At 41.9% G+C, this 26,440-nt stretch overlaps 1 protein-coding gene across 1 annotated transcript in view; it reads right to left on the bottom strand.

Annotated features, from left to right (window-relative positions):
- Positions 1–22,471, bottom strand: part of LOC117365707 (transmembrane emp24 domain-containing protein 10-like) — a 29,162-nt gene extending 6,691 nt beyond the window's left edge. The window contains exons 1-3 of the mRNA XM_033956406.1: positions 22,122–22,471; positions 3,109–3,232; positions 2,564–2,637 (exon numbers count right to left, since the gene is read on the bottom strand). Coding sequence (XP_033812297.1) covers positions 2,564–2,637; positions 3,109–3,232; positions 22,122–22,301 — 378 coding nt within the window. The 5' untranslated portion in view covers positions 22,302–22,471. The remainder of the gene's footprint in view (positions 1–2,563; positions 2,638–3,108; positions 3,233–22,121) is intronic.
- Between the last annotated feature and the right edge of the window lie 3,969 nt (positions 22,472–26,440).

The raw sequence follows: 26,440 nt of genomic DNA, 5'->3' as shown, positions 1-26,440 counted from the left end.
AAAAAAGCTGACAGTAATATGGGGGGGCAAGACATTTTTTTTAGATATGTTAGTGATAGGAAGAATTGCAAAGGTGGCATTGTGAGACTCAAAGGTGACGGGGAGAAATATGTAGAAGCTGAATTGCTTAATAAATATTTCTGTTCTGTGTTCACAGCTGAAACGCCGGAAGCGGGACAGCAGAAGACAAATGCAAATAAGGATGGAGGTGTGGTAGACCCTGATTGATTTTGTGAGGCGATAACTAAACTAAAGGTGGACAAAGTGATGGGGCCAAATGATGTACATCCAAGGGTACTGAAGGAACTTAGGGAAGTTCTGGTGGCTCCGCTGGCTAACCTCTTCAATGTTTCTCTAGTAGTGGAGAACTGGAAAAGGGTGGAAGTGGTCCATCTCCACAAAAAGTGGGAGTAAGGAAGTAGTAGGGAACTATAGGCCGGTAAGTCTGACTTCTGTGATAATAAATTAATGGAAACACTTTTAAAACAGAATAGTGCAGTTTCTGGTATCCAGTGGATTCACTAGAGGCAGATCTTGTTAGACAAATATGATCAATTTCTTGGACTGGGTGACCAGATAATTGGATAGAGGGATGTGCTAAATGTTGTGTATTTAGATTTTAGCAAAGCCTCCGACAGTGTTCCACACAGGCATCTAATAAGCTAAGTGTCCTTGGTATGGGCCCCAAAGTGACAGACTGGATTAAGAACTGGTTGAGTGGAAGACAACAAAGGGTAGTGGTCAATGAGGAAAGGAATGTTGCCAGTAGTGTGCCTCAAGGTTCGGTTCTTGGGCCTATTCTTTTAAACATTTTTGTAAATAATATTGCTGTAAGGCTGCCAGGTAAATTTTGCCTCGTGCATTTGGGCTGCAAAAACCCAAGGGAAGGTACGGTTTAGGGGGTGAAGAACTTTCATTTCATGAAAAAGCAGCAGGATTTGGGATGTGATGATCTTAAGGTGGTCAAATAGGTTGAAAAGGTGAAAATGAAAGCTAGAAGGATGCTAGGGTGCATAGAGAGAAGTACGGCTAATAGGAAAAAGGAAGCACTGATGCCCCTGTATAAGACTCTGCCGAGACCTCATTTAGAATATTGTATACAAGTCTGGAGACTGCACTTTCAAAAAGATATAAACAGGATGGAGTCAGTTCAGAGAAAGGCTACTAAAATGGTTGATGGTCAGCCTTAAAGATCTCAATATGTATACTTTGGAGGAAAGGCAGGAGAGGGGAGATAAGATAAGAGATGTTTAAATACTTACTTGGCATAAATGTGCATGAAATGAGTCTCTTTCTTTTGAAAGGAAGCTCCGGAATGAGAAGGCATAGGATGAAGTTAAGAGGTGATAAGCTCAGGAATAATCTAAGGAAATATTTTTATACAGAAAGTGTGGTAGATGTGTGGAATAGTCTCCTGGTAGAGGTGATGGAGACAAAGACTGTGTCTGAATTTAAGATATCGTGAGATAGGCACTTGGGATCTCTTAGGGAGAGGTGGAGATAGTAGATGCTGCAGATGAGCAGCCTGGATGAGCCATTTGGCCTTTATTTGCCATCATGTTTCTATGCCTCCTTTTTGGCACGTTAGATTTATTTATTTTAAAAATTTATATACTGTTTAAAACTAAACGGTTTACAGAATTACACATATAATTTAAAACAAAATCATCATAGCATAAACATACAAATAATCCTTAAAAATCATTTCTACAAACTAAAACCATGTTAAAAAAGGTCATGAAAAGTTCATCAGCTTTGCCAGGGAGGGCCATTATTGACTAGAAAAAGGCATCTACAAATAATTGTGTCTTGAGTAGTTTCTTAAACGTGCTCTTTTCATGACAATTTTGTATTTGGCCCACAAGGGATGAAAACATTGAAAGGACTTTCTACCTAAGATACTTCAAACCAAGGAATCTTCAGGCTACTAGCCGGACCAACACCAACTTCCACCCCTAGGGAACGTCGAAGCGCAACAGGGATGGGTAAATAAGCAACCGGTGCCCCGATACCCCGAGGGTTCTTACACAGGGCACCAATAGCCTGCAATCAAGCCACAGAAGGTAAGCCGGCTCCCAGGGGAATGGACCCCAAGCCCAGAAGAAACAAAGCAGGCTGGCTCTCCAGGTCCATCCAAAGGCTTACCCTACAGAGCTGCAGTCAGGCTCAGCAGAACTTATTACATTACGTTTCATTAGTGTCTTCTATCCCACCAATACCTTTTAGTTCTAGGCGGTTTACAACAAGAGTTGGTCTGGGCATTTCCAGGGAGAATACATAGTTAATAATGTAGTAAGAATGGGGTTTCAGGGCACCGAAACCTCAGAAAATTAAACTTTGAATGAAAGAAAGAAAACAAAATCTAAGCAGAGCAGATCAGAAACATCTTTGCACAGTTTGTTTGCAGAAGAAAAACTGGAGGGTGCACTGGGCTCCGCCTCCATAAGGGAGGTGCTCAAAGCTGTAAGTATTCTCACTTCTGCAAGTCCAGTTCACAAGAATGGATTCATCACCACATGTACAGAATCTGGAGTAGATATAACAGAAAGCAGGATATACTCACCTCCTCATAATTCTGTGCCTCAACTCCATGTTTAACACTGAGAATGATCAATTGGTCAGGCACCCGAAAATTTCCTGAAACAAAACAATTGTTTAAAGTAGGCGGCAAGTGACATAACCCCATAACACTACTTAGCATTAAAACAAATAATACCACCTACAAGGTGAGGGATAAATCCTGGGCTTTGAATTCCCCTTCCTTTCTGCAGCGAGTGAGCATATGGATGTGAATTTACCAAAAGGGACTATAATTATCTGATAGAGCCTTCAAGATGCATGGGGATGGTGACAATGCAGTGACTTGAGCGTATATCATTATTTGGAATACTGGAGTTAGGAAATACATATTCTGAACTTCCTGTTCTATTTTCTATCAACTGTACTGAAAAGTAGATTTTTTTAAACCAATTTTTATCCAACTAACTTAAGAGACTCGAGCCATGAGTCACACAGCAAGAACACATGGGCCTTACAGTGACGTATGGTGATTTGTACGACAGGAAGACACAAGTTCTGGAGGAGAGAAGAGGAAAGAACTGTACCTACCTGCAGGCTGCATTTTACTTTCAAAGCAGATCTCATAAATCTCATAATCATCTGTGGTGAAGGCAAATTTGCCCTTCTTAGCATCTTCCTTGAAGGAGAGCGTATGACCAGATGAATCGGTCACCTGGAAAAGAAAAGAACACCCCAGAAATGAAACTGTCAGAAGACCAAGAAATTTTCCTCACTCTAAATCAGATATAGACGGGAGTAGTGCTAATCCAGGGAGACAGAAGAAGGAATAGAGATCTACTGGGGAAAAAAGCACAAGTAAGGGGGTGGGGGCAAAGCAATCCACTTAAGGCTATAGGATCAGAACCAGGTTATCTAGTTCTGAAAATTGAGAAATGCAGAACAGGAAAACAAAGGAAAAAGAAGCGAAAAAGTGTTTTTATAAAGCAAAGCAAAATAAGAAAAGTAAAACAAAATAGTATGCAGAATAGCAAGAAACAGTAAAATAATTGAGAAAAATATAACTAAATCCCTTCCCTAGCTCCTAAAAATGTAAAACAAAACAAAAAAAAACCCCCAAAGATGTACCACTCACCTAAGAAAACCAATAAGAAAAATAAGAAAACTACCTCTACCAAATTCCTGAATACCAAATCATTCAAAGTTCATATAGCAATAAATTAAAAAAATACAGTAATATGTGTATATGTATATATGAGGTATTGTATAATACTGTTCTTTAGGTGTTCACCATATTTTAAACACTTCGGTGTATAATCCTACATTTACAAAAGTCTAATTGTCAACCAGCCATCTCTCAGTTTGGTTTCGCAACAGTTCATCACACAAAGTTTTCATCACCACTCTAAAAAAAGCGCAAAACTTTTCTAGTAAGAGAAAAAAAATGGCCTTTTTAATCTTCAAGTTTTATTAATGCTTGATATACCACTTTACATTCCTAAGCGGTTTACATCTTGCCCTTTCATGCTTGAGAACTATTAGAAACATAGAAGGTGACGGCAGATAAGGGCCAAGGCCCATCAAGTCTGCCCACATCAATGACCCTCCCCTACCTCTCTTTGCGAAGAGATCCCACCTTTCGATCCCATTTAGCTTTAAAATCAGGCACACTGCTGGCCTCAATCACCTGCATCGGAAGACCATTCCATCGATCCACCACCCTCTCGGTGAAGAAGTATTTCCTGGTGTCGCCATGTAATGTCCCTCCCCTGATTTTCCATGGATGCCCTCGTGTTGACGTGGGTTCCTTGAAGAAGAAGATATCCTCCCCCACCTCGATACGGCGCGTGAGGTACTTGAATGTCTCGATCATGTCCCCCCTCTCCCTGCGTTCCTCAAGGGAGTAGAGCTGCAGTTTATTCAGCCGTTCCTCATACGGGAGATCCCTGAGCCCCGTGACCATCCGTGTGGCCATTCGCTGGACCGACTCAAGTCTCAGCACATCTTTGCGGTAATGTGGTCTCCAGAATTGTACACAGTATTCCAGATGGGGTCTCACCATGGACCTATATAATGGCATTATGACTTTGGGCTTACGGCTAACGAAACTCCTTCGTATGCAACCCATGATTTGTCTGGCTTTAGATGAAGCTTTCTCCACCTGAGTTGCAGTCTTCATGTCCTCACTGATGATTACCCCTAAGTCTCGTTCCGCTACAGTTCTCTCTAGGATCTCACCATTAAGAGTGTAAGTCTTACATGGATTTCTGTTGCCAAGGTGCATGACCTTGCATTTTTTGGCATTGAAGTTTAGTTGCCAGGTCCTGGACCAATTCTCCAGTAGGAGGAGGTCGTGTGCCATACTATCGGTCTTGGATTTGTTGTCAGGTCCTGTTGTGTTCTTGTCCACTATATTGCATAATTTGGCATCATCGGCGAATAACGTTAATTTACCCTGAAGCCCTTCAGCCAAGTCCCTTATGAAGATGTTGAACAAGATTGGGCCCAAGACCGAGCCCTGCGGCACTCCACTTAACACCTCTGTCGTTTCGGAGGGGGAGCCATTCACTACCACCCTCTGAAGTCTACCTCCTAGCCAGTCCCCCACCCATGTAGTCAAGGTATCTCCCAAACCTATAGAGCTCATCTTGCTCAACAACCTGCGGTGTGGTACGCTATCGAATGCTTTGCTGAAATCTAAGTACACGACATCCAGGGACTCCCCAATATCCAGCTTCCTCGTCACCCAGTCAAAGAAGCTGACCAGCTTTTCTGTTTGTGGTTTTTGGTTTAATTAGTCCGTCAGATAATTTTTGTTTTTTGTTTTTGCTTCCAAAATGGTACATGAGAATATACGGGCCACTTTTATCTTGCCCTTTCTGAGAATGCCACTATTAATGTTGCATAAGTTTAACAGTACAGTGGAACCTTGATTTGCGAGCATAATTCGTTCCAGAAGCATGCTCGTAAACCAAAGTGCTCGTATATCAAAGCAACTTTACCCATAGGAGTTAATGGAAACGCAGGCGATTCGTTCCACATCCCAAAAAGAACCTCCCCGAGGCCACTGGCATGCTTCCATCCCACCCCATTAGAATCTCATTAGAATCTCGGAGAGGGCAGGAGCCAGAAGGCCTTGAGCATGCTGTGACAGGGAAGCTCCATTATATCCTACAGATGCTCAAGGTCCAGCAGAGATCACCAGCATATCCTGTGGGTTGGTGCTGCGTGCCGGTGCCCGATCGCGGTAAAGGTTTGGGCGGAAAGGGCGGTCCTCGAGGGTGGTGGCTCACATATCGAGTCAACGCTCGGTTTGCGAGGCAAGATATGCGAGAGTGTTTTGCTCATCTTGCAAAACACTAACAAACCACGTTACTCGCAAATCAAGGTTTGACTGTACATATTTGCAACACTAAGGGGTCCTTTTAGTAAGGCACGCTAAAAATTAGCGTGTGCTAACGCGTCCATTATATCCTATAGACGCGTTAGCATTTAGCGAACGCTAAGACGCACTAGCGCGCCTTAGTAAAAGGACCCCAGTGCTCAACAATATTCACAATATGATCTAATTTTTCATAACTTAAAAAAAGGCTTAATGTAACAAATGCAGTACTGCATAAGTAAACTAGTCATCTGCATCATAATGTTAGATCTCTGTATTTCTTTGGTACAGTAGGCCGAACACCTTGTAGGAAGTGAGTTTTCTGAAAAATGTACACCATAGTGTTGGATAATGGCATTAAAAAAGTGCCTCTAGCTCAAAATGTCACCCCTCTATGTGTTTATTATGCAAGCAATCCCATCAGCTGCAGACATGTTGCGATAGGAAAACTTGTGGAATCAAACAATCCATTGCCCCCCAACATATGAGTGTGTGCGCTCAAAGTTCTGACATCTTCTCATGATGCGGCATGCTCTCTGCCAATATTTCATATAGTTCCAGTGCATCATGTTCTGGCACCATTGTTAGGGCCAATAAACAGTGAACAGCTAAACAAATCTCATTATTTGCTTTGTAATCACATTTCAATCCCAGTTCATGTATCTAACAAATCAAACTGAGTCAGGTAAAAAAACATACCCAAAACAGCCATTATTATACTATGAGGAAAAGAACTGTGGAAAGCATTCATAATGGCATTTTCAAGATTCAGCAGAACTCCATTAGGATTTGCACCAGGAACTGATCTTAACTTCAGCAAAGATCAGGTTCTACACAGATCATTGCTTCTATTTTTAGTTAGGCAGTTCAAGACTTTGGGGGTTATGCCCTGAACAAGTTCAAAGTGGATGGTGTAAAGCTGAAAGATAGACAACATGACCTTAAATGTGCCATCTGCCAACTAGTGCTGCCTGGTTCACCGATTCAATTCGGGTGAATCGATTCGAATCGGTTCAAAACAAAACAAACAAAAACAACAAAAAAAAATCGGCTTCCCGATTCGCCTGACCTTCCCCCCATGCCCCCTAAAGCAGGAGCGGCAGCTGCTGCACCTGCTTTAGAGGGCGAGGGTCAGTCGGGAAGTGCTGATGTTGGCTTCCACCCCCCTGGTCTCTCGCACTGTTTACCTTCCAGGAACAGCCTGCAAACAAGATTGCGATGCTAGCGATCTTAGTACTGCTTCACTGATAAGTTTAGGGCTGAACAAAAATTACAAAAAATTTAAAAAGGGATGAGAAAGATTATTCAGAGGGATATGTATATAGTTGGATGAGACCTATAGTTACAGGATCTGAAATATCTATTAGTAAACAAAATGTGCAGTTCCATCTGTCATCTGATTCATCCTCTAGTAATGATGTGAACAAGCCTTTTTTAGGACGAGGCCAAGCGAGACGAGGGAGACAACGTCAGAACAGAGGACAATTTCAAGAAAGTCATCCAAACACTCGATCTCAGACCTGAAGCAAGATGTAGTAGTGAATATTTCACACTACTCTTTAACTCCAAATGAACGACAAGTATTAGCTAAAGGCTTAACGTTTTTACCGGAAGAACAATTAGATTATTTTCAACTTAGGGTTGATTTTGAGCAATTGTTTAGAAAACTACAACTGAGATTATTTTTTTTTCAACCCATTTTGAGGAATGTAAAGAAGATCGTTCAGTGGTAAGGAATAAATCGAACTGGATGCCTCCAGGTCCTCTGGATCCAGCCTTAATTGTATACAAAAACTTAGTCCTTCAAGAATTTAATAAATTAGAAAAGAAACGTTTATATACCCAGTGGAATCTAACTACTGAGGAATATGAGGCATTATTAGACATGCAGATAAGAGTGGAGTAGTAGTGGTGATACTACAAATATTGAGACTCAGATGCAAACTTTGAAAGATCATTCAGACTTTGCTATTCAATCAGCTCTGATAGATTCTAAAACTGATAAGTTTAGGGCTGAACAAAAATTGCAAAAAAATTTAAAAGGGATGAGAAAGATTATTCAGAGAGATATGTATATAGTTGGATGAGACCTATAGTTACAGGATCTGAAATATCTATTAGTAAACAAAATGTGATTACTATACCGAGAAGACCCTTTGCAACAGATAAGTCTTTCAATTTTTTCTTTGTTTTGAGTTTTGTATGAAAAATAGTTGATGAATATTAGACTTTTACTCAAACACTGAATGAATAATGTGGAGTTTTTTAGACCGAGGATGTGTTCACACCTTCAGATTTTTATCTGAAGATGTTATGTCCGGAGGATTTTTTGAATTATTGGTCCGTGACACTGAGGTCTTTTCTCCACTGGAAATTGAGAATTGCAAGTGAATTCTTTGAGGAATAGTGTGTCCCTGAATACAGTGTTATTTAAAATTATTGTAAGGAGTATTCTACTTGATTGTTACCAATTATTTTGAACTATTACAGACCACATTGTCACTGTATAGCTTCGTTGGGTATTATTGGTGTCATAGGTATATTCAAATTGCTTAGACACAACAGGGTATTATTACTCAGAGTTATCTCGAGAAAGAAGCCATTTGTTGTTCCATTCCAAAAGTACTGTATTTCCTTAATTCTAAAATTCACTCCCATTTAGCAAAAGTGAAAAACATGCTTTTTCTCTCTACTCCGTACCCCTGCTCACCTCGTTAATACCAGCAATTTCACTGCTGTTGGAGAGGATGCCCTAGGAAAGGGGTAGGCAATTCTGGTCCTCGAGAGCTGGAGCCAGGTCAGGTTTTCAGGATATCCACAATGAATATGTATGAGATGGATTTGCATGCACTGCCTCCTTGAGATGCAAATCTATCTCATGCGCTAAGGCTGCACACTCAGGAACCACTCCATAAGACCAAAGCATTCCGGATCCTCCAGAGCAATTGGGCCCTGTGAGAGTAACTCTTGATGACAGGGTAGTCTGAGACCCTGGTCCCTCCTTAGACAGACCAGATCTGCATACTAGTGCTGCCCTATTCACCAATTCAAATCAATTCACCAATTCACCTCAGTGAATCAATTCGAATCGATTCACTTTCTAAAAACAATTGGACTCACTGATTCAGCGAGTCCAGACTCCTGACATAGCTCCAGGCCTCACAAAAGTAGCAGCAATGGTGGTGGTGACCAGCTTGGCAGAGGAAGCACAGTGAACAGGCTTCTCCTGGTCTGCCCCGCCAGGGCCTTCCCTCTACCATATCACTGATGATGCAGTAAAGGGAAGCCCTGGTGAACAGGCCACAAGAAGCTTGTTAACTGCACTGCCACCATGCTGTTACTTTAGGAGGCCCAAGGAGTCGGGGGGGGGGGGGGTCGGTCAGGAGGTGCTGCACAGGGGAACAGGAGGGATGGGCAGCTGCTGCATTGGGTGGGGGGGGGAGAACTGGTGGAGATGGGATGGAGTATAGTAAGGGAGATATGCAAAAGAGGTAGAAAGGGGTGAGAGGGAGATAGCCTGCATATGCATGGAGAAGAGAGAGGGAGAAATGTTGGATATAGGGTAGAGGGCAGGGAGAGATGGAGCATGGGGAGAAAAATGGTGCACATGATAATGGAGGGGAGGAAGGGAGGGATGCTGCATGGAGGTAATATGTATAACGCTATGTAACATGTTTTTACCCTACCCAGTACTTCTATGTAGTATTATGTGATTTGTAGCCCACCTAGAACTATAATTTGCGAGTATTCGGCAGGATATAAGACCAAATGAAACAAGACAACATCGGTATTTTATAATTTTTCTAATTTATTCTGATCCCATTTAAGTGGCTGCTGAAGCAGTATTTGTTCCTCCAAGATAGGTAATGTTGGGTCCTGAGATCTGAACCCTCCTGCTGTTGTAAGTGAAATTATGTATGTATATATATATGTACACTGCCTTGGAATATAGGTGACATATAAATTTGAATAAATGAAATTTGAAATGATCACATCAGAAGCATCCTATTTTAGATTCACATCTCTTTGAGCCGATTTTGTTTACATGACCTAAGAAGAACAAAAAGCAGAGGCAAACTAAAGTAGCTTTGTGCATTACATCATATGTACCAGTTTGATCAATCATCTTTGTGTGCAAATTTTTCTGTACATATAATTTGGATACATTTAGCTTTCAAGACTGCAGGTTATGCTTGATTATATCACTGAAAATGAACAAAGTCATTTAATTATTCAGCATGCATTACATCATATCTCCTAGTTTTAGGTTCTACTAAGTCCCATTTAAAATCTAAATATCTTTCCTGGATTTCTGTTTAAGGGCTCCTTTTACCAAGCTGCAGGAAGCACTAGCACATGCTTTTTCACAGCTTAAAAAGGGCTGACCATAGGGCAAGCTCAGGCATCCTGTGGTAAGTTCTGTGTTAGAGTACGCTCACCACACAGTAAAAAAATGATTTTTACCACTGAAGAGGCATGTGTGGGAGGTGAAGAATGAGCATTTCTGCAGTAATCACTTAGCACATGGCAGCATAGTTGTACTGATTAAGGTGTGAGCTCATACCACCAATAAAAAAAGATGGTGGAAAGGACTCGCATGCTAATCAAAAATTGGCCATTTTCTGCTGCGCTATAAATGGCCTTAATGCACAGGAAAGACTTGTGAAAGGGTCTTTAACCCTTTCAGGACCATAAGGATCATAGGCCAATTTTTGTGGTTTTGACGACATTTTTATGGTAAAAAGGGCTTGCAGATGCCAAAAAATTGATTTTTTTGGTGAAATATCATTATTTTTTTTTAAAAAAATCAAACTTCTGGCTTATGGACAGTGTGGCAAGTGAATCTTCTCGTCAATCTGGCAACGACGCTAATGAATGAATGTCGGAACCAGTTTGTTTACATAAAGGCAGTATCATATGGAATCCGTACATATCAAATTTAGAACTGTAGACTATCCCAATTAAAATTTATAGGATTTTAAAGTTATGGGACAAATATGTCCCTTGGTCCTGAAAGGGTTAAGTGACCAATGAACAAAGAGAGAGAGACTTCCCTCTCCTTTTATCAAGCTGCACTGACAAGCAATGCGAGCTAAATGCTGAGCTGCCCATTCTATTCCTATGGGCTTGATAAAAAAAAGGGGGGAGGATTGTCAAAGTTTATAATTATTCATTGCACATTATGTGGTATGTGATCTCCAGCCACATCCTATTTGAAATGCAAATTAGAGAATGACATGGGGGACAAAATTTTCCCCGTCCCCGCAGGAACTCAATTTTCCTGTCCCTTCCCTGCGAGTTTTGTCTGCTGTCCCTGTCCCATTCCTGAAAGCTCTGCCTTAACCGCACAAACCTCAGACATTTATGATTTTAACGTGTTTGAGGCTTATGCAAATGAGGGCAGAGCTTACAGGAATGGGGCAGGGAGAGGAAAATAACTCTCTGGGATGAGACAGGAAAATGAGTTCCCACAGGGATGGGGAAAAATGTGTCCCCATGTCATTCTCTAATGCAAATCTCTTTGCTGGGTTTTGTTTTGTTGCTTACATGATCCAAAAAAGAACAAAAATTAGAGTTTGGGCAAATAGTACTCGTGGATGTATGAGGTCTGACAATTAAGTGCGCAAGCTCAGCCTAGAAAAAGTGATACATATGGACTTTTTCTCCAGGAACTTGTCCAAATCATTTTTAAACCCAACTACATTAACCACCGTTACCACATCCTCTGACAATAAATTCCAGAGCTTAACTATTCTCCGAGTTTAAAAAAATATATATTTTCTCCTATTGATTTTAAAAGTATTTCAAAATATTGCTGAAAATAATACAACGAAGGCTTCAATCATATGTTGAGCAAGAATTATCTGAAGTTCAGGATGGTTTTAGAACAGATCGAGAAATAAGAGACATTATTGCCAATTTTAGAAGGATATTGGAGACGAGCAAAGAGTACCAAAAACCCCTATACCTTTGCTTCATCGACTATAGCAAAGCTTTTGACTGTGTGGATCACAATAAATTATAGAGAACTCTAGTGCAAATGGGAATACCCAAACACATAACTTAGCTGATAAAGAGCCTATATGAACATCAAGAAGAGAATGGGTACCCATGGGGCAGGGAGAGAGCCGTAGTCACAAGGACAAACTGTGCCCCTGTGTTATTCTCTATTGAGACTATCCTTAAACAGATTGCAGTGCATCTATAAAATGGCAGTAAGCATACGCAAAAACTTAACACATTTTAAACAATTGGCAACTGAATTCAATGATTTAAAAAAAAACAAAACTACAGAAACTGTTTTTGATTTAAACGAATCACCATTACGATGACATAATTTGTGTCTTGTCTGCCTTTGATGTGGCAACAAGAGTGTTGTCCATTGGTCAGGCTCCTACCACCTGCAACATCCTTTCATCACATACCCAGTTGCTCAAGTGCAACAGATTCATTCATCGTTGCTGGTGTCGAGGAACATTTCCAAAATTTAATAGGAACTTATTTTGCTGTTCAACCATTACACTATGCTGGTTCTCTTCTATACCCATGTCTGAAAGACAATCCAATTATCTTCCCAGATGATGTAAAAGAGTGTTCTTCAACCTTTTTACACCTATGGACCGGCAGAAATAAAAGAATGATTTTGTGGACCGGCATCGGTCCGCAGACCGGCGGTTGAAGAACACTGGGCTAAGTCGTGGGCCAGACCCTACCCATCTCTACCCAATCTCCACCCCAGACCCTGCCCCCATAGTCCTAATTGTAACACTATATTTTCCATTCATTTTTCATATATATATATAGTGGTACCTCGGTTTACGAGTGCACCGGTTTGCGAGTGTTTTGCAAGACGAGCAAAACATTCGCAAACTTGGTGCCTCATAAACCGAGCTTGCCTCGCTGTATGAGCGCCCCCCCCCCCCCAGCGATTCGGCATCCCCCCCGCCGCCATCGGGCACCTCCCCCCCCGCCGAAACCTGAGATCCCCCAACCCACCCCAACCCTCTTCTTACTTCCAGTGTAGCCTCCGCATCGGCACTGGCACCAGCATGTCCTGTGCGTTGGTTCCGGTGCCCGAAAATCTGCTTCCTGTGCCGGGCCTTGAGCATACATACATGCTTACATACAGTAAAACCTTGGTTTGTGAGCATAATTTGTTCCAGAAGCATGCTTGTAATCCAAAGCACTCTTAAATCAAAGCGAATTTCCCCATAAGAAATAATGGAAACTCGACGATTCATTCCACACCCCAGAAACTTTAATACAAAATACTATACATACTTGTATTGCAAGACCTCGCTCGTTTAGAACAGTCACTACACTCTTGCAGCGTCAGAGAGAGAAGAACCATCGGTTCAGTTGTGATGTGTATATACTATATGTGCTTGTATTGCAAGACATTGCTTGTATATCAAGTTATAATTTAATAAAATGTTTTGCTTGTCTTGCAAAACACTTGCAAACCAAGTCACTTGCAATCCAAGGTTTTACTGTGTATATATATATATATATATATATATATATATATATACACATATATATAATGATCTATTTCTTTAATATAATCTTATTAACAACGCATCAATCGCACCGCAGACTGGCAGTTGAAGAACACATTTTTGGGCCTGATGCACATACCGGCCCTGTGGACCGGCAGGAAATTTCTGTGGACCGGCACCAGTCCATGGACCGGTGGTTGACGAACACTGATGTAAAACACAGGTAACCAACTCTTTGGCAAAGCTATACCAAAACCAGATCAAAATGGAAGGCTCTATTTGTGATTTACAAGCAACAGTTGAACAGACTATTGTCCCTTTTTTATACTTTGATAACCCCCCCTTTTTTTTTTAAACTAAACTGCGATAGCCTTGAACACTTGCACTTGAACACTTGCACAAGCCTTGAACACTTATTTTATATTTAAATCTTTTTCTCCCCCTTTTTACTAAACCGCTATAGCGGTTATTAGCGCAGGGAGCCGCATTGAATTCTCCGCACTGCTCCCGACATTCATAGGAACTCTACGAGCATCGGAAGCAGCACGGAGCATTCAGTGCGGCTCCCTGCGCTAATAACCGCTATCGCAGTTTAGTAAAAAGGGGGAGAAAAAGATTTAAATATAAAATAAGTGTTCAAGGCTTGTGCAAATGAAGACAAGAGCCCTTGGGGGCCAGAGCAGGGATGGGGACAAATTTTGTCCCCATGCAATTTTCTAGCAGAAAGTAGGGGTAGCACCTTGGAGACATGTTAATAAAACAGGAAAGATTAACAGGAGTTCTCAATAACTGAAATTTGGGAAGCTAATACATTTGGCAGCACAATAATAATAGATCTCAGTTTCCTATCTAATAGTGACTGAGCAATTGCAGAAGTTGGTCCAGAAACCAATTAAAAGAGGCGGAGCTAAACTTGATCCTTATTGGAATGTAATCTTTCAAAGTGCGGAAGGTAGATACTAATGCTAAAAATCAAATCATCTGGTGCATACCTACAGGTATAGCTACACCTCTATAGTCCTTAACAACAACAAAAATTTTATATAGCACTATCCACTTATCTGGAATAAGAGAATTTGTATTACACAAATATTAAGAAATAAACTTGCTGAAAACTAAATTCCAAACCTAAATAAACTGCTGACTCACAGGAGACACTATAGAAATACTTTTAAGTGGAGAAAAAAGCCTCAAAGACATCAGTCGGCAGCACTTTACCACAGTAAATAAGGATGTCTGCTCTTTATCGTAGGCAAAAAAAATTCCACTGAAATTGTCTCCAAGTGTCCAAATGAAAATAGCAGCCACCAGTATATGCAAACGGATAACCTATCTGAAGTCACCAGAACTTGCTGTGGATCAACTAAAACTTTCCAACTTCCATTCTCTTGCTCCAATAGAACTCCCAACAAGAGGAACCTCATTTTGCCATCTCAAAATGGCTGCTTTAGGGGAAAAAATGTATTTGCTGTGCAGCAACACAAACTGCATGGTGGCTCAGAACAGGGAAACTGGACCTTAAATACTCAAACTGTTGACGTCATTTCCGGGCCCGCAAAAATGTGAACCTTAAAAAAATGTGTTCCATTCAACGCATTGGTTTAACCTAGTGGGCCAAACTGTATTCAAGGCAAAAAAAACAGCTGCTGTTCTCTCTGGTGCAATTTACGTTTTAAATTACCACAACGTTGAGTATGCATGATCAAGTCCAGGACTGAACATTTCAAATCTTGAAAAGCATGCCCCATTTCATAACAGTGTTCACTCAAGTGGTCCACTTGCGTGATCAATATTATAGCAGTGATCCGACATCCTCGTTTTTAATGGACGCATGGTCTGCCCTATATAACTCAATTGGCAGGGACACCATAAGGTACACCACGCAAGTAGTGCGAGAGCATTATTTTTCTGTTCGGAACTTGTACTGTCTGCCCCTTCCATCATGATACAGCAGGCGGTGCAGCGCCCACATCTAGTGTCCCGTTTGATCATCAACTACATGTGTCCACACATCTGATTTGCACAATTGCTCTTTAAGGTTTTGATTCCTACTATAAGACAAGAAACATTCCACATTTCTACAACACTTATACATCTGCAACACCTGCCAATTTTGTTTAACATTTTTCCCAATCAAATGGGAGAGTGAAGAAAACTTCAATACATAGGGAAATGTAGATGTATCAGCCTTCTTTGCCTTGTATCATAACAGCTGATCTCATGGATTGAAAAATGTTCTTTTCTTTGCCTTTTTTTTATTTTTATAAATTTATTCATTTGTTACAACTTATAACAATTCCATGAAAACAATAATCAAGGAAAATACTTCAACATAAAAGAAAATCTTTTCAAGTCCACATTATATGAGGGCTGCTTATTCTGTTGGTATCACCAAATCATAAGAAAAAGATTAACAGGAAATAAATTATTCAATAATCTTCAGATCAGGCAAAAAAGAATAACTTCTATATTCACTCAACCTCAATCTCTGTATTAGTTTCAGGTAAAATATTTACTTTACTTTTATCTTGAAGAAAATTCTCTAAATGAGCTGGTTCTACAAAAACATATCTAACATTTTGATAAGTCACCAAACATTTGCATGGGAATTTAAGGAAGAAAGAAGCCCCCACACCCAAGACTTGAGTCTTGAGTTGTAGGAATTGTTTCCTCCTGTATTGTGTTTGTTTAGAGACATCTGGAAAGATGTTTATCTGTTGGCCACAAAACAGGGCATTCTTATTTATAAAATATAATTTAAGAATGTCTTGTTTTTCTATGTCAGTTTTAAAAGTGACAATAATGTTGCTCTTTTGGCTATAAAATCCTTCGATGATTCCAGGAATTGAGAAATGTTTAAACTGTCAGGAGACACTAACTGATCCTTTTCCCCCTCTTCTGAAACCACTTTTACTCCACTAGGAATATAATAAAGATTATCTGATATAAAAGATTCTATCTTAGTATAGGAGAGTATATCCTTTAAATACATTTTTAATAACTCCAAATGAGAAAGATAATGAGATATAGGAAAATTCAGAAATCTGAGGTTCCTAGATCTCATAGCGTTTTCCATTTTTTCCATCTGTAAATGTAATAAAGTATTATCCTTTACATTAGAAACTGCGCAAGATTGCATTACAGAGACAGATGCTTCCACTTTATCAATTTTCTTCTCAATTAAAGCCAATTGAGCATCATGGTCAGTCACTTTACTTGTTATCTCAGAGGAAAATTGACATAATTTTACTACTGTGCCTTGTAATGAGTTCTCAATTCTGTTCACAACTGTCCAAACATCTTGAAGAGTAACCACTTTATTGCCCAACTCGGGCCTATTAACAGGTCCAGTAGGCATAGAAACAGGAGATACAGATAACGATTGTTTCACCTTTATTATGCTTTTGGAATCCAGTTCAAGTTCGAATGAGTGTAGAGGAGATGAGTCCGAATCTATTATGGAATCAGAGTCATCTTTCTCTGAAGAAAATTGAACAGGTTGAGGTGGAGGCGTGGGTTCCCCAGATGAGAGAGAGACAGATTGGGTCTGTAAATCAGGCTTACCTTCCAACACTGTTACAGGAATATGGCATAAGTGACGATCCATTGGACCTAAATTTGTAGTAGAAATAATCTTTGCCTTCCGTTTGCCCATAACTTCTCAAATCTGCTCCCTGCTCCTCCTGGGCTCTGAAGGGGCTCAAAAGGGGCGTGTCCTGCCCCTTTGGCCACGCGGCTGCGAAGTCGCGTCCGCAGGCCGTGTTCCGCGGCTCACAGCTGACTTTAATCCTGGGAGCGAGGACCTCTCCTCCCGATGGCAAGTGCCGGGTGGTGGCTGCAGGGGTGCCTGACTGAAGGGAGATGTTGGCAACAGCTTCAGTCAGCCCTCTTTTCTCCGCGGCTCACAGCTGACTTTAATCCTGGGAGCGAGGACCTCTCCTCCCGATGGCAAGTGCCGGGTGGTGGCTGCAGGGGTGCCTGACTGAAGGGAGATGTTGGCAACAGCTTCAGTCAGCCCTCTTTTCTCCGCGGCTCACAGCTGACTTTAATCCTGGGAGCGAGGACCTCTCCTCCCGATGGCAAGTGCCGGGTGGTGGCTGCAGGGGTGCCTGACTGAAGGGAGATGTTGGCAACAGCTTCAGTCAGCCCTCATTTTCTTTGCCTTTTTAATCACATCCACAGGGTATCCACAGTCAACAAGTTTTTTTTTGAGAACTGTGGATTGTTCATGAAAATTATTGTCTGAATGACAAATTCTTCGATATCTTAAGAACTGGTAAACTGGGAGACTATTTTTCAACTGCCTAGGATGCATACTTGAATAGTGTAACAGAGTATTTCGATCTGTTGGTTTATGATAATCTGTTGTTAAAAACTCATTATTCTTACGATGAATCTGAACTTCCAAAAAATGAATTTCACCAGCATAGTATTTCAGTTCAAATTTGATCGTAGAATAGCAATCATTCAAATACTCTACAAACTTCTGCAAATTCTCCACATACCTAGTCCACAGTAAAAAAAAAAAAAATCAATATAATGAATTCACATCTTGACATACTTGAACTCATGAACCAAGTAGATCCATGTCTCCTCGAATTTCACCATAAACAAATTTGCGATAGAGGGGGTGAATGTCGCACCCATCGCCATCCCAGAGATCTGCTGGTAAAATTTGTTGTCAAAACTTAAGTGATTTTTTTGTATTGGAGCAAGAGAATAAAGGTTGGAAAATTTTGATCGATCCACAGCAAGTTCTGGCGATTTCAGATAAGTTATCTGTTTGTGAACACTGGTAGTGGCTGCTGTTTTCATTTCAAACATTATTAGAGACCATTTTAGTGGAGGTTTTTTCCTTTGATAAAGAGCAGGCAACCTTATTTACTGTAAAATGCTGCTGAGTGATATCTTTGAGGCTTTTTTCTCCACTTAGAAGTATTCCTATAGTGTCCAGTGATGGACCTCCTATGAGAAACCAATTTATTTAGTTTTGGACATGAGAAAATATATGCCATATGATCATTAGTCTTTTCTGGCTCCTAAAACAGTTCAACAGAAGAGAGTATTTTGGTATAATGAAACCAGCTCTGAAACAGTGCATTTTTAATGTAAGGTAAGTTTTGTGCTATTTTTTGAAGTGCTGATGAAGGGGGTCACGTGTCAGAATGATAAACTGATGCAGTGACAAAGTGTTGCATGAAGAATTGTCCAAGATGAACTTGCATAATGAAGTATCCATATGTCCTCAGCTCAACTTTACAACAACAAAACTGGGAGTGTTGTGTGTTTTTACTTTACTGTGTATGTTTTAAATAACAAACTGCCTAGGTTTGTAAAATAAAATAAAAGATTAAATTTGCCCACTGTTGCATCAACATTCAGTACAAACAAAAATAATACAATGGCCCGGGATGAAGTCCCATCAACTGAAGCCCTTAAAGCAATTCCAATAAGGTCCAAAAGAACTTGGCAAGATCTGCGATATTTCAATCAATAACTTTGCAAACAATGCCCATTTCTCAGCATTATTGTCATTGTTGTAAAAATATTTGATCTTCCAACACCAATGTATCAGAAGATCAACGGCCTGTCTCAAGGAAACTTCTAAATCTCTTTGAAAATGCATACATGCAGTCATTTGAAGTTTTAAGCAACTGTCGGGTATGCATTTTGAAAGAGATTTAGAAGTTCCCTTGAGATTGGCGTACCAGCAGATCAAGGGCCTAAGTCAGAAGCCACATAGGATGATCTCAGACTCTATATCAAACCTGAAACTTTACAGCTTTCTCTCTCTCTCTCTTCCCCCAAAAGAGTAAGAGGCCACACTCCATTTCTGCACTCTAAACTCCTCAGGCAGTGTAACTGAAAGGCTTGGATGAGATTAGATGAAAAAAGATGTCTCTGGGCAGTTCTGCTACTATTTATCATTTCTATAGTGCTGAAAGGCTTACACAGAAATGTAATTTAACATTCAATAGATGGTGCCTGCTCAGAAAAGCTTACAATCTAATTTGGAAGAAGGAATGATACTACAGGTATCTGACAGTGAGTGGGAGTTAGCTTAGGATTTTAATACTGCTAGAGAGGGAGCACGACATATTGATTCTGGCAGCCTGTTTCAGGCATACGGTGCGGCAAGAAAGAAGGGACGGAGTCTGGAGTTGGCAGTGAAGGAGAAGAGTACAGATAAGAGGGACTTACCTGACAAACGGAGTTAACGGGTGGGTGGGTGGGGAAGAGATAAGTGAGGAGAGATATTGAGGGGCTACAGAGTAAATGCACTTGTAAGTCAGTAAGAGGAGTCCGATCTGTATTAAGGAAATGAATGGGGAGTCAATGAAGTGACTTGAGGAAAGGGGTAATGTGAGCATAGCGATTCTCACGGAACATGAATCATGCAGCAACATTTTGAATGGACTGAAGGAGTGAGAGATGGATGCGCATGAGACCTGTAGTAGTCTAAATGTGAAGTGATGAGAGCGTGGATAATGGTTTTGGTAGTGTTTTCGGAGAGGTTAGATTTTAGTAATATTATAGAGTTCTCTTTTGACTGGAAACATGTAGATGCTACCTGCCAAGTTCTGTGCTGGTGGTTCCTGAGATAGGTGATGGAACAGCATGTAGACTTTAAGCCTACACCCCCATGTCCTACCTAGACTGCAGTCAGCCACTCTAGTTCCTGCCAGCTTCTTTTATATTGGGAATCAGCACCATCTGCACTCCTTAGGTAGAACCTGAAGCCTTCCAGGCCCTGTGGCAGTGGACCTAGGGATAGATTGCACGTGCTGAAGTCTTTCAAGCCCTGTTTCTGAATTTAATTGGATGTCATTTTTTCAGAGGACTATCCAGATGTGCAGATGGTTTCCTGGACTGGAGGGAGTATGTCCAGGTTTTGGACTTGCTCTCTCTAGTCCATGGGTGCCCAACGCGTCGATCGCGATCGACCAGTAGCTCAGGAAGGCAACGCGAGTCGATCGCGGAGCCCATCCCGGGCTCTGTAATAGACTCGTGTTGCCGTCCTGATCTACGGGCTGATCAGCCTTCCTCTCCAGTGTTCTCCCTAGGGCCTTTTAGCTGGGCGGTCCGCCCAGCTGTCATCTGCCGCTGCTGAACATTAAACCCCCCCCAAAAAACCAGCTTGGAGATTTCAGCCCGTAGCGAACTTATGCTCCGGGCTCTAACGTGTGCGTGCCGGCTTCTCTTCTCTTCCCTCCGAAACCGGAAGTTATGTCCGGGGGGGATGGGGGGAGAAGGGAAGCCGGCACGCACATGTTGAGAGCCCTGAAGCAAGCGTTCGCTACGGGCTAATGCGGGAGACAGGTTAGTGAAGCATTTGTTCTTCTTCCTGCCTACTTTCTGTTTCCGCGAAGGCAGGACCCGGCAGCATTTCCCCCAATAGGTTGATCACGATCTTGGGCTGATCAGCCTTCCTCTTCCCGACGGCAGAATTGACGTCGGGGAGAGGAATGCTGGTTGGCCGAAGCAGGGAGAGCTTGGGGCCTGTTATTGGTGGCCTTTGGGTCCTGGTCCCCGATGGTAATGGCAGTGGCAGTGGCTTGGGGGAGGGCAGGGAGAAAGAAAGAAAAAGGGCAGGCAGGGAGACAGAAGGAAAGAAGAGAAACAGTAAAAAATGAAAGGGAGGCAGAGAGAAAGAAAGGGCAGGGAAGAGGAAGGAAAAGTTGGGGGAAGGAATGAGGTCTGGAGGAGAGGAAGCATACAGGCTAAAAGAAGGGAAGAAAGATTGGATGCACAGTCAGAAGAAGAAAGTGCAACCAGAGACTCATGAAATCACCAGACAAGGTAGGGAAAATGATTTTATTTTAAATTTAGTTATCAAAATGTGTCTGAATTTATATCTGCTGTCTATATTTTACATTAAGGTCCCCTTTTACTAAACCGCAATAGAGGTTTTTAGTGCAGGGAGCCTATGAGTGTCGAGAGCAGCGCTGGACATTCAGCGCAGCTCTCTGCGCTAAAAACTGCTAACGTGGTTTAGTAAAAAGGGAGGGGGTATATTTGTTTATTTTTGTATGGTTGTTACTGAGGTGATAGTGCATAGCGTCATCTGCTTTGACCTCTTTGAAAAACCCTGGAATAGGAATGATGATTAACATTTTCTATGCGTACAGTGTGCTTTGTGTTTTTTTTTAATTTTATTGTTGGTAGATCATTTTGACTTGGTCATTTAAAAAGTAGCTCGCAAGCCCAAAAAGTGTGGGCACCCCTGCTCTAGTCCATCCCCCACCCCGGACTCGGGTATGGCTCTTTGAGCACAATGGATCCTCAGTACTTGGTGGGGTGGGGAGAGAGAAGGGATAAGCACAGAGAGTCCTCAGCAGTGGGGGAGTGAGGGGTAAATCTAGGGATAAGAATCGAGGAAATAAGTTATAAAAATGAGGGGCAATACAGATATGAACTAAAGTCTGTGAGTAGAAACTAGATGATCCTTGTTATTTATTTTAATACCATTTTACTGTACTGAAATAATTTAATCAATTTCTGACCACTGTTAAATTGGTACAATAAAATAGTGTCACCTACAGTTTTGGGGGTTTTTTTTGCAGTCCTTTAATTCCACCAATTCAAATTGATTGATATGGCAACTATTCTTCTCTATTCAGAGTCTTCCAAAACTTCCCCAGCTCACAAGAAACAAATCCACGTCCGTGGTGTGCCATTACAATAAATGGCATCACTACCCAATTGTATGACGTCTTTGTTACCTGTAGGTGGGTTTTGAGGCCCGGTTGCTCTGACACTTCGTACTGGCCAGTCACCAGCACATTCTTGTGGATTTCCTCCTTTAAGCACTTGCGGCTCTGCGCCGGTAGATGAAAAGAGATTGCGGCGACCCCTGAAAAAGATAAGACTGACAGCAACAGCACAAAACCGACGCACTCCATGAGGTGACGCCAAAGAAGAGACTGCGGGCTCCACCACCGATTACTCCTTCTTCCGCACTGCTAACGTGGCCTTGTGTCTGTGGCCCACTTTCGCGTTCCAAGCCTCCCTCTGGGTCGCAGATCCACGCTCTCCTCGCGCCTCCATCCAGCCAATGAGCTATCGCGATGATACCTGCAATGAGAGGAAGTAAGCGGGTGTTGCTCCCGGTAGAATGCAATTGAGGACTTCCGGGTCAGGACTCGTTTCGCGTCTGTAACGCGGATATCACCAAGCATCGTTTCCGGAATGACTGTTCCTTTGTTACATGTTAAACTGTGGATATGTGTATGCAATTTTTTTGTGATGTATGTTTTATTAAGAATATGTAACAAAGTGCAATGCATATATAAAACAATAATTTTCTGTAAACATTGACAGAAAGATTAGCTGCATAAATTTATCCCTGCTATTCTTAATTTCTGTTTATTAACGTGGCCATTTATTTTTTTCATCAAAACGGGACATCTATTCATTTTCAGTCCTGCCCCCAATTTCTTCCATTCATTTTTCATGTATACATAATACCTTATTCGTAATGGTAGCCATAAAAAAAATTTTAAAAACCCACAAAGCACACTATACGCAGAGAAAATGTTAATTATCATTTATATATTTGGGGGTTTTTCAAAGACGTTAAGGAAGATGACTTTAAAATATTCAATGTCACCTCAGTAACTATAGAAAATAGACAAATATAGTGCAAGATATAGACAGCAGATATAAATTCTCAAAACTGACACATTTTGATCACTAAATTGAAAATAAATTCATTTTTTCTACCTTTGTTGTCTGGTGATTTAATGAGTCTGGTTGCATTTCCTTCTGACTGTGCATCCAATATTTCTTTCTTTCGCCCTATCCCCTTTGTGTCCAGGGGCTCCTTTTATCAAGGTGCGCTACGGGGGTTAGTGCATCAGACATTTCATCACGCGCTAACCCCTGCGGCACACCAAAAAACTAACACCTCGTCAATGGAGGCATTAGCGACTAGTGCGGCAGGCGGTTGAACGCACGGTATTTCGCGCGTTAACTGCCTACCGCAGCTTCATAAAAGGAGCCCCAGGACTCTCTCCAACCCCATCCCCTTTGGGTCCAGGTCTCTTTCTAGGAGGCTCGTATGGGATCAGGAGTCTATTAATGAATGCAGGCTCATTGGTCTTTTGAGATTTGAAAGTTAAGAGAGCAATTTTATATGTAATCCAATGAGGGATGGGAAGCCAATGAGCCTTCTTTAGCAGGGGAGTGACATGATGGTATTTTTTTGAATTCGTAATAATTTTTATGGCTGTGTATTGGATCAAATGAAGATGTCTAATATTCTTTTGATATAACCCTTTGTATAGTGAATTACAATAATCGATTTTTGAAATTGGAGCGACATTTGTGTTCTAAGGAATGCAACTGCTGTTTAAGAAGGAGTAATGATGAATTAAACCAGGGATTTTGTTAGTTTTTTGAAGAGATAGTGCGAGTAACAATTGGGGCAATATTGTCTAGAAGGGAACGACAGGCGGTATTCCAAATCCTTAACTGTTCATTAGAATCAGAGATATCAAAGGCTTTGTCATCAATTGAGAATAAAGAAGGAGTCAAGGAGTCAGAACAAGCGAGTCTTTCAGAGTGCAGCAGCAAACTTACTCATAGGCTACCTCCAGCCTGCACCACACCTTTCCCTCTGACCTGTCCTACCCTTCTGAAAACAGAAAGTAGCATCAGAAAGGGCAGAACGGGTCAGAGAGATAGGCCTGGTGCATGCCAGAGGCAGCTTGTGAGTAAGGCTGCCACTGGTGCTATACCACAGAAGATTTCCTTACTGTACTTCTGAAAAGGTGCACTGGAGTTAGGTGGAGAGACAGGGCTGGGAGTGGAGGAAGAGATGCTGGATTGTGCAGGGACCTGGGCCTTCTCCTTTGGGCTCTGGCATGTCCAGTACTGTCCTTAAGCTGTAGAGAGGAAGAGATGCTCAATGGGGAATAGAGACAGACACTGGATGGGGAAAAGACTGAATTTTAAAGATACTGCCTGAGAATCCCGAAAATCTGGATTAACCCAATCCCTGAGCAGTCTGGATTTTTGGACTTGTACAAGGAAAGCATGAATACAGCAAATTGTTGTAATCTCATGTAAGTATCACAGTAATAATCAGAAATCAAGGATATAGCACAGACAGTTCTAGAGTAGATCTTCATTAGAATCCCATGTAGGCATCAGACTGAACCACATCAATTATGAATATAGCATGGGCAACTAGCATCCCATGTAGGTATCACAGTGCTACATGAAAAGCATAAATACAGCAAAAAGAGAACAAGCGAGGAGTGGGATAGAACACACAGGGCCGCCATCAGGGCAGTACTACCAGTCCTGCATTCAGGGGCCCGGAGGTGACAGGGGGCCCGGGCTCCCCCAGGGTCCTAGGCAGTGTTCCCTCTAAGGCAGCGGTCTCAAACACGTGTGGCTCTCCAGATTTTATTTGCATCATTCTCTTCCTTTTGGAGCAGCAGCCGGCTCGTTCGTTCAAAGCCGCGGGTTGGCGGCTCCTTGCGCTATCCACTCCTGCATCGGAAGCCTCTCTGACGTCACACCATCAGAGAGGCTTCAGACGCAGGCGCGGATCTCGCAAGGAGCCGCCACCCGCAGCTTTGAACGAATGAGCCGGCCAGACACGCTGCTGCTCCAGTGGCGTACCAAGGGGGGGGGGGGGGGCGGTCAACTGCTCTCGTCTAGAGCAGTGGTGCCCAACCTGCTTCCCTTCCCTTCTCACTGCTGCCATCGGGGATCAGGCCGGCACCGTGTCTTTGATCTCCCTGCTTCTCTTCCCTGCTGGGCCAACCAACTCTCGCGGCGGCCCAACGTCAATTTTGACGTCGAGAGAACGTTCTGGCTAGCCAATCGCTGCCTGGCTGCCCGGAACGTCCTTTCCGAGTTAGAATTGACGTCGGGCGGCGAGAGTTGATCGGCCCCGTGCAGAAGAGAAGCAGGGAGATTTCGGCCTGTTCCTGATTGCAGCAGCGGCAGCAGCCTATTCCGCGGCGGTGGTGGCATGGGGGAGGCAGGCAGGAAGAAAGAAAGAAGGTATGTGTGTGGGGGGGGAGAAAGGGAGCCAGAAAAAAAAAAAAAATGGGGCACGGAGGAAGGAAGGAAGAAAGAAAGAAGGAGGGGGGACAGGGAACCAGAAACAAAGCAAAAAATGGGGCACGGAATCAGAGAAAGACAGACATAGAGAAAGAAAGGAAAAGTTGGGGGAGGGAATGAGGTCTGGAGGAGAAGAAGCATACAGGAGGATGAAAGAAGGGAAGAAATATTGGATGCACAGTCAGAAGAATAAAGTGCAACCAGATGAAATTACCAAACAAAGGTAGGAAAATTATTTTTCAATTTAGTGATCAAAATGTGTCTGAATTTATATATGCTGTCTATATTTTGCACTATGGCCCCCTTTTACTAAATCGCAATAGTGTTTTTTAGTGCAGGGAGCCTATGAGTGTCGAGAACAGCTCTGGGCATTTAGCGCAGTTCTCTGCACTAAAAACTGCTATTGTAGTTTAATAAAAAGGATGGGGGGTATATTTGTCTATTTTTGTATGGTTGTTACTGAGGTGACAATGCATAGAGTCATCTGCCTTGTCCTCTTTAAAAAACCCAGAATAGGAATGATAATTAACATTTTCTCAGCGTATAGTGTGCTTTGTGTTTTTTAATTTTATTTTTGGTAGATCATTTTGACTTGGTCATTTTAAAGTAGCTCGCAAGCCCAAAAAGTTTGGGCATCTCTGAGCTAGAGCGTTGAAACTGTGTATTTCTATTTTAATCCCCCTTTTACAAAACTGTGGAGCGTTTTTTAGCGCCAGCGTGGTGGTAGCAGCTCTGATGCTCAGAATTCTATGAGCGTCAGGGCTGTTACCACCGTGGCTAAAATCCACACTACAGTTTTGCAAAAGGGAGAGGGGTTCGTTTGTGATGACATATTACATACTAGGCGAAGGTGTTTTCTGTGTTCTGTGTGTTTGAAAGACATGGTTTTCTGTTAGGATTGACGATGTAGGATTGATCTGTGCTGGTCTGGCTTGTTTAGTTTTACAATGGGTGTATTGATGTA

This window comes from Geotrypetes seraphini, chromosome 8 (assembly GCF_902459505.1).
Source record: "Geotrypetes seraphini chromosome 8, aGeoSer1.1, whole genome shotgun sequence".
NCBI classification, from domain to species: domain Eukaryota; kingdom Metazoa; phylum Chordata; class Amphibia; order Gymnophiona; family Dermophiidae; genus Geotrypetes; species Geotrypetes seraphini.
Note: the sequence above shows the minus strand (reverse complement) of the source record. Positions and strands in the feature narration are given on the sequence as shown.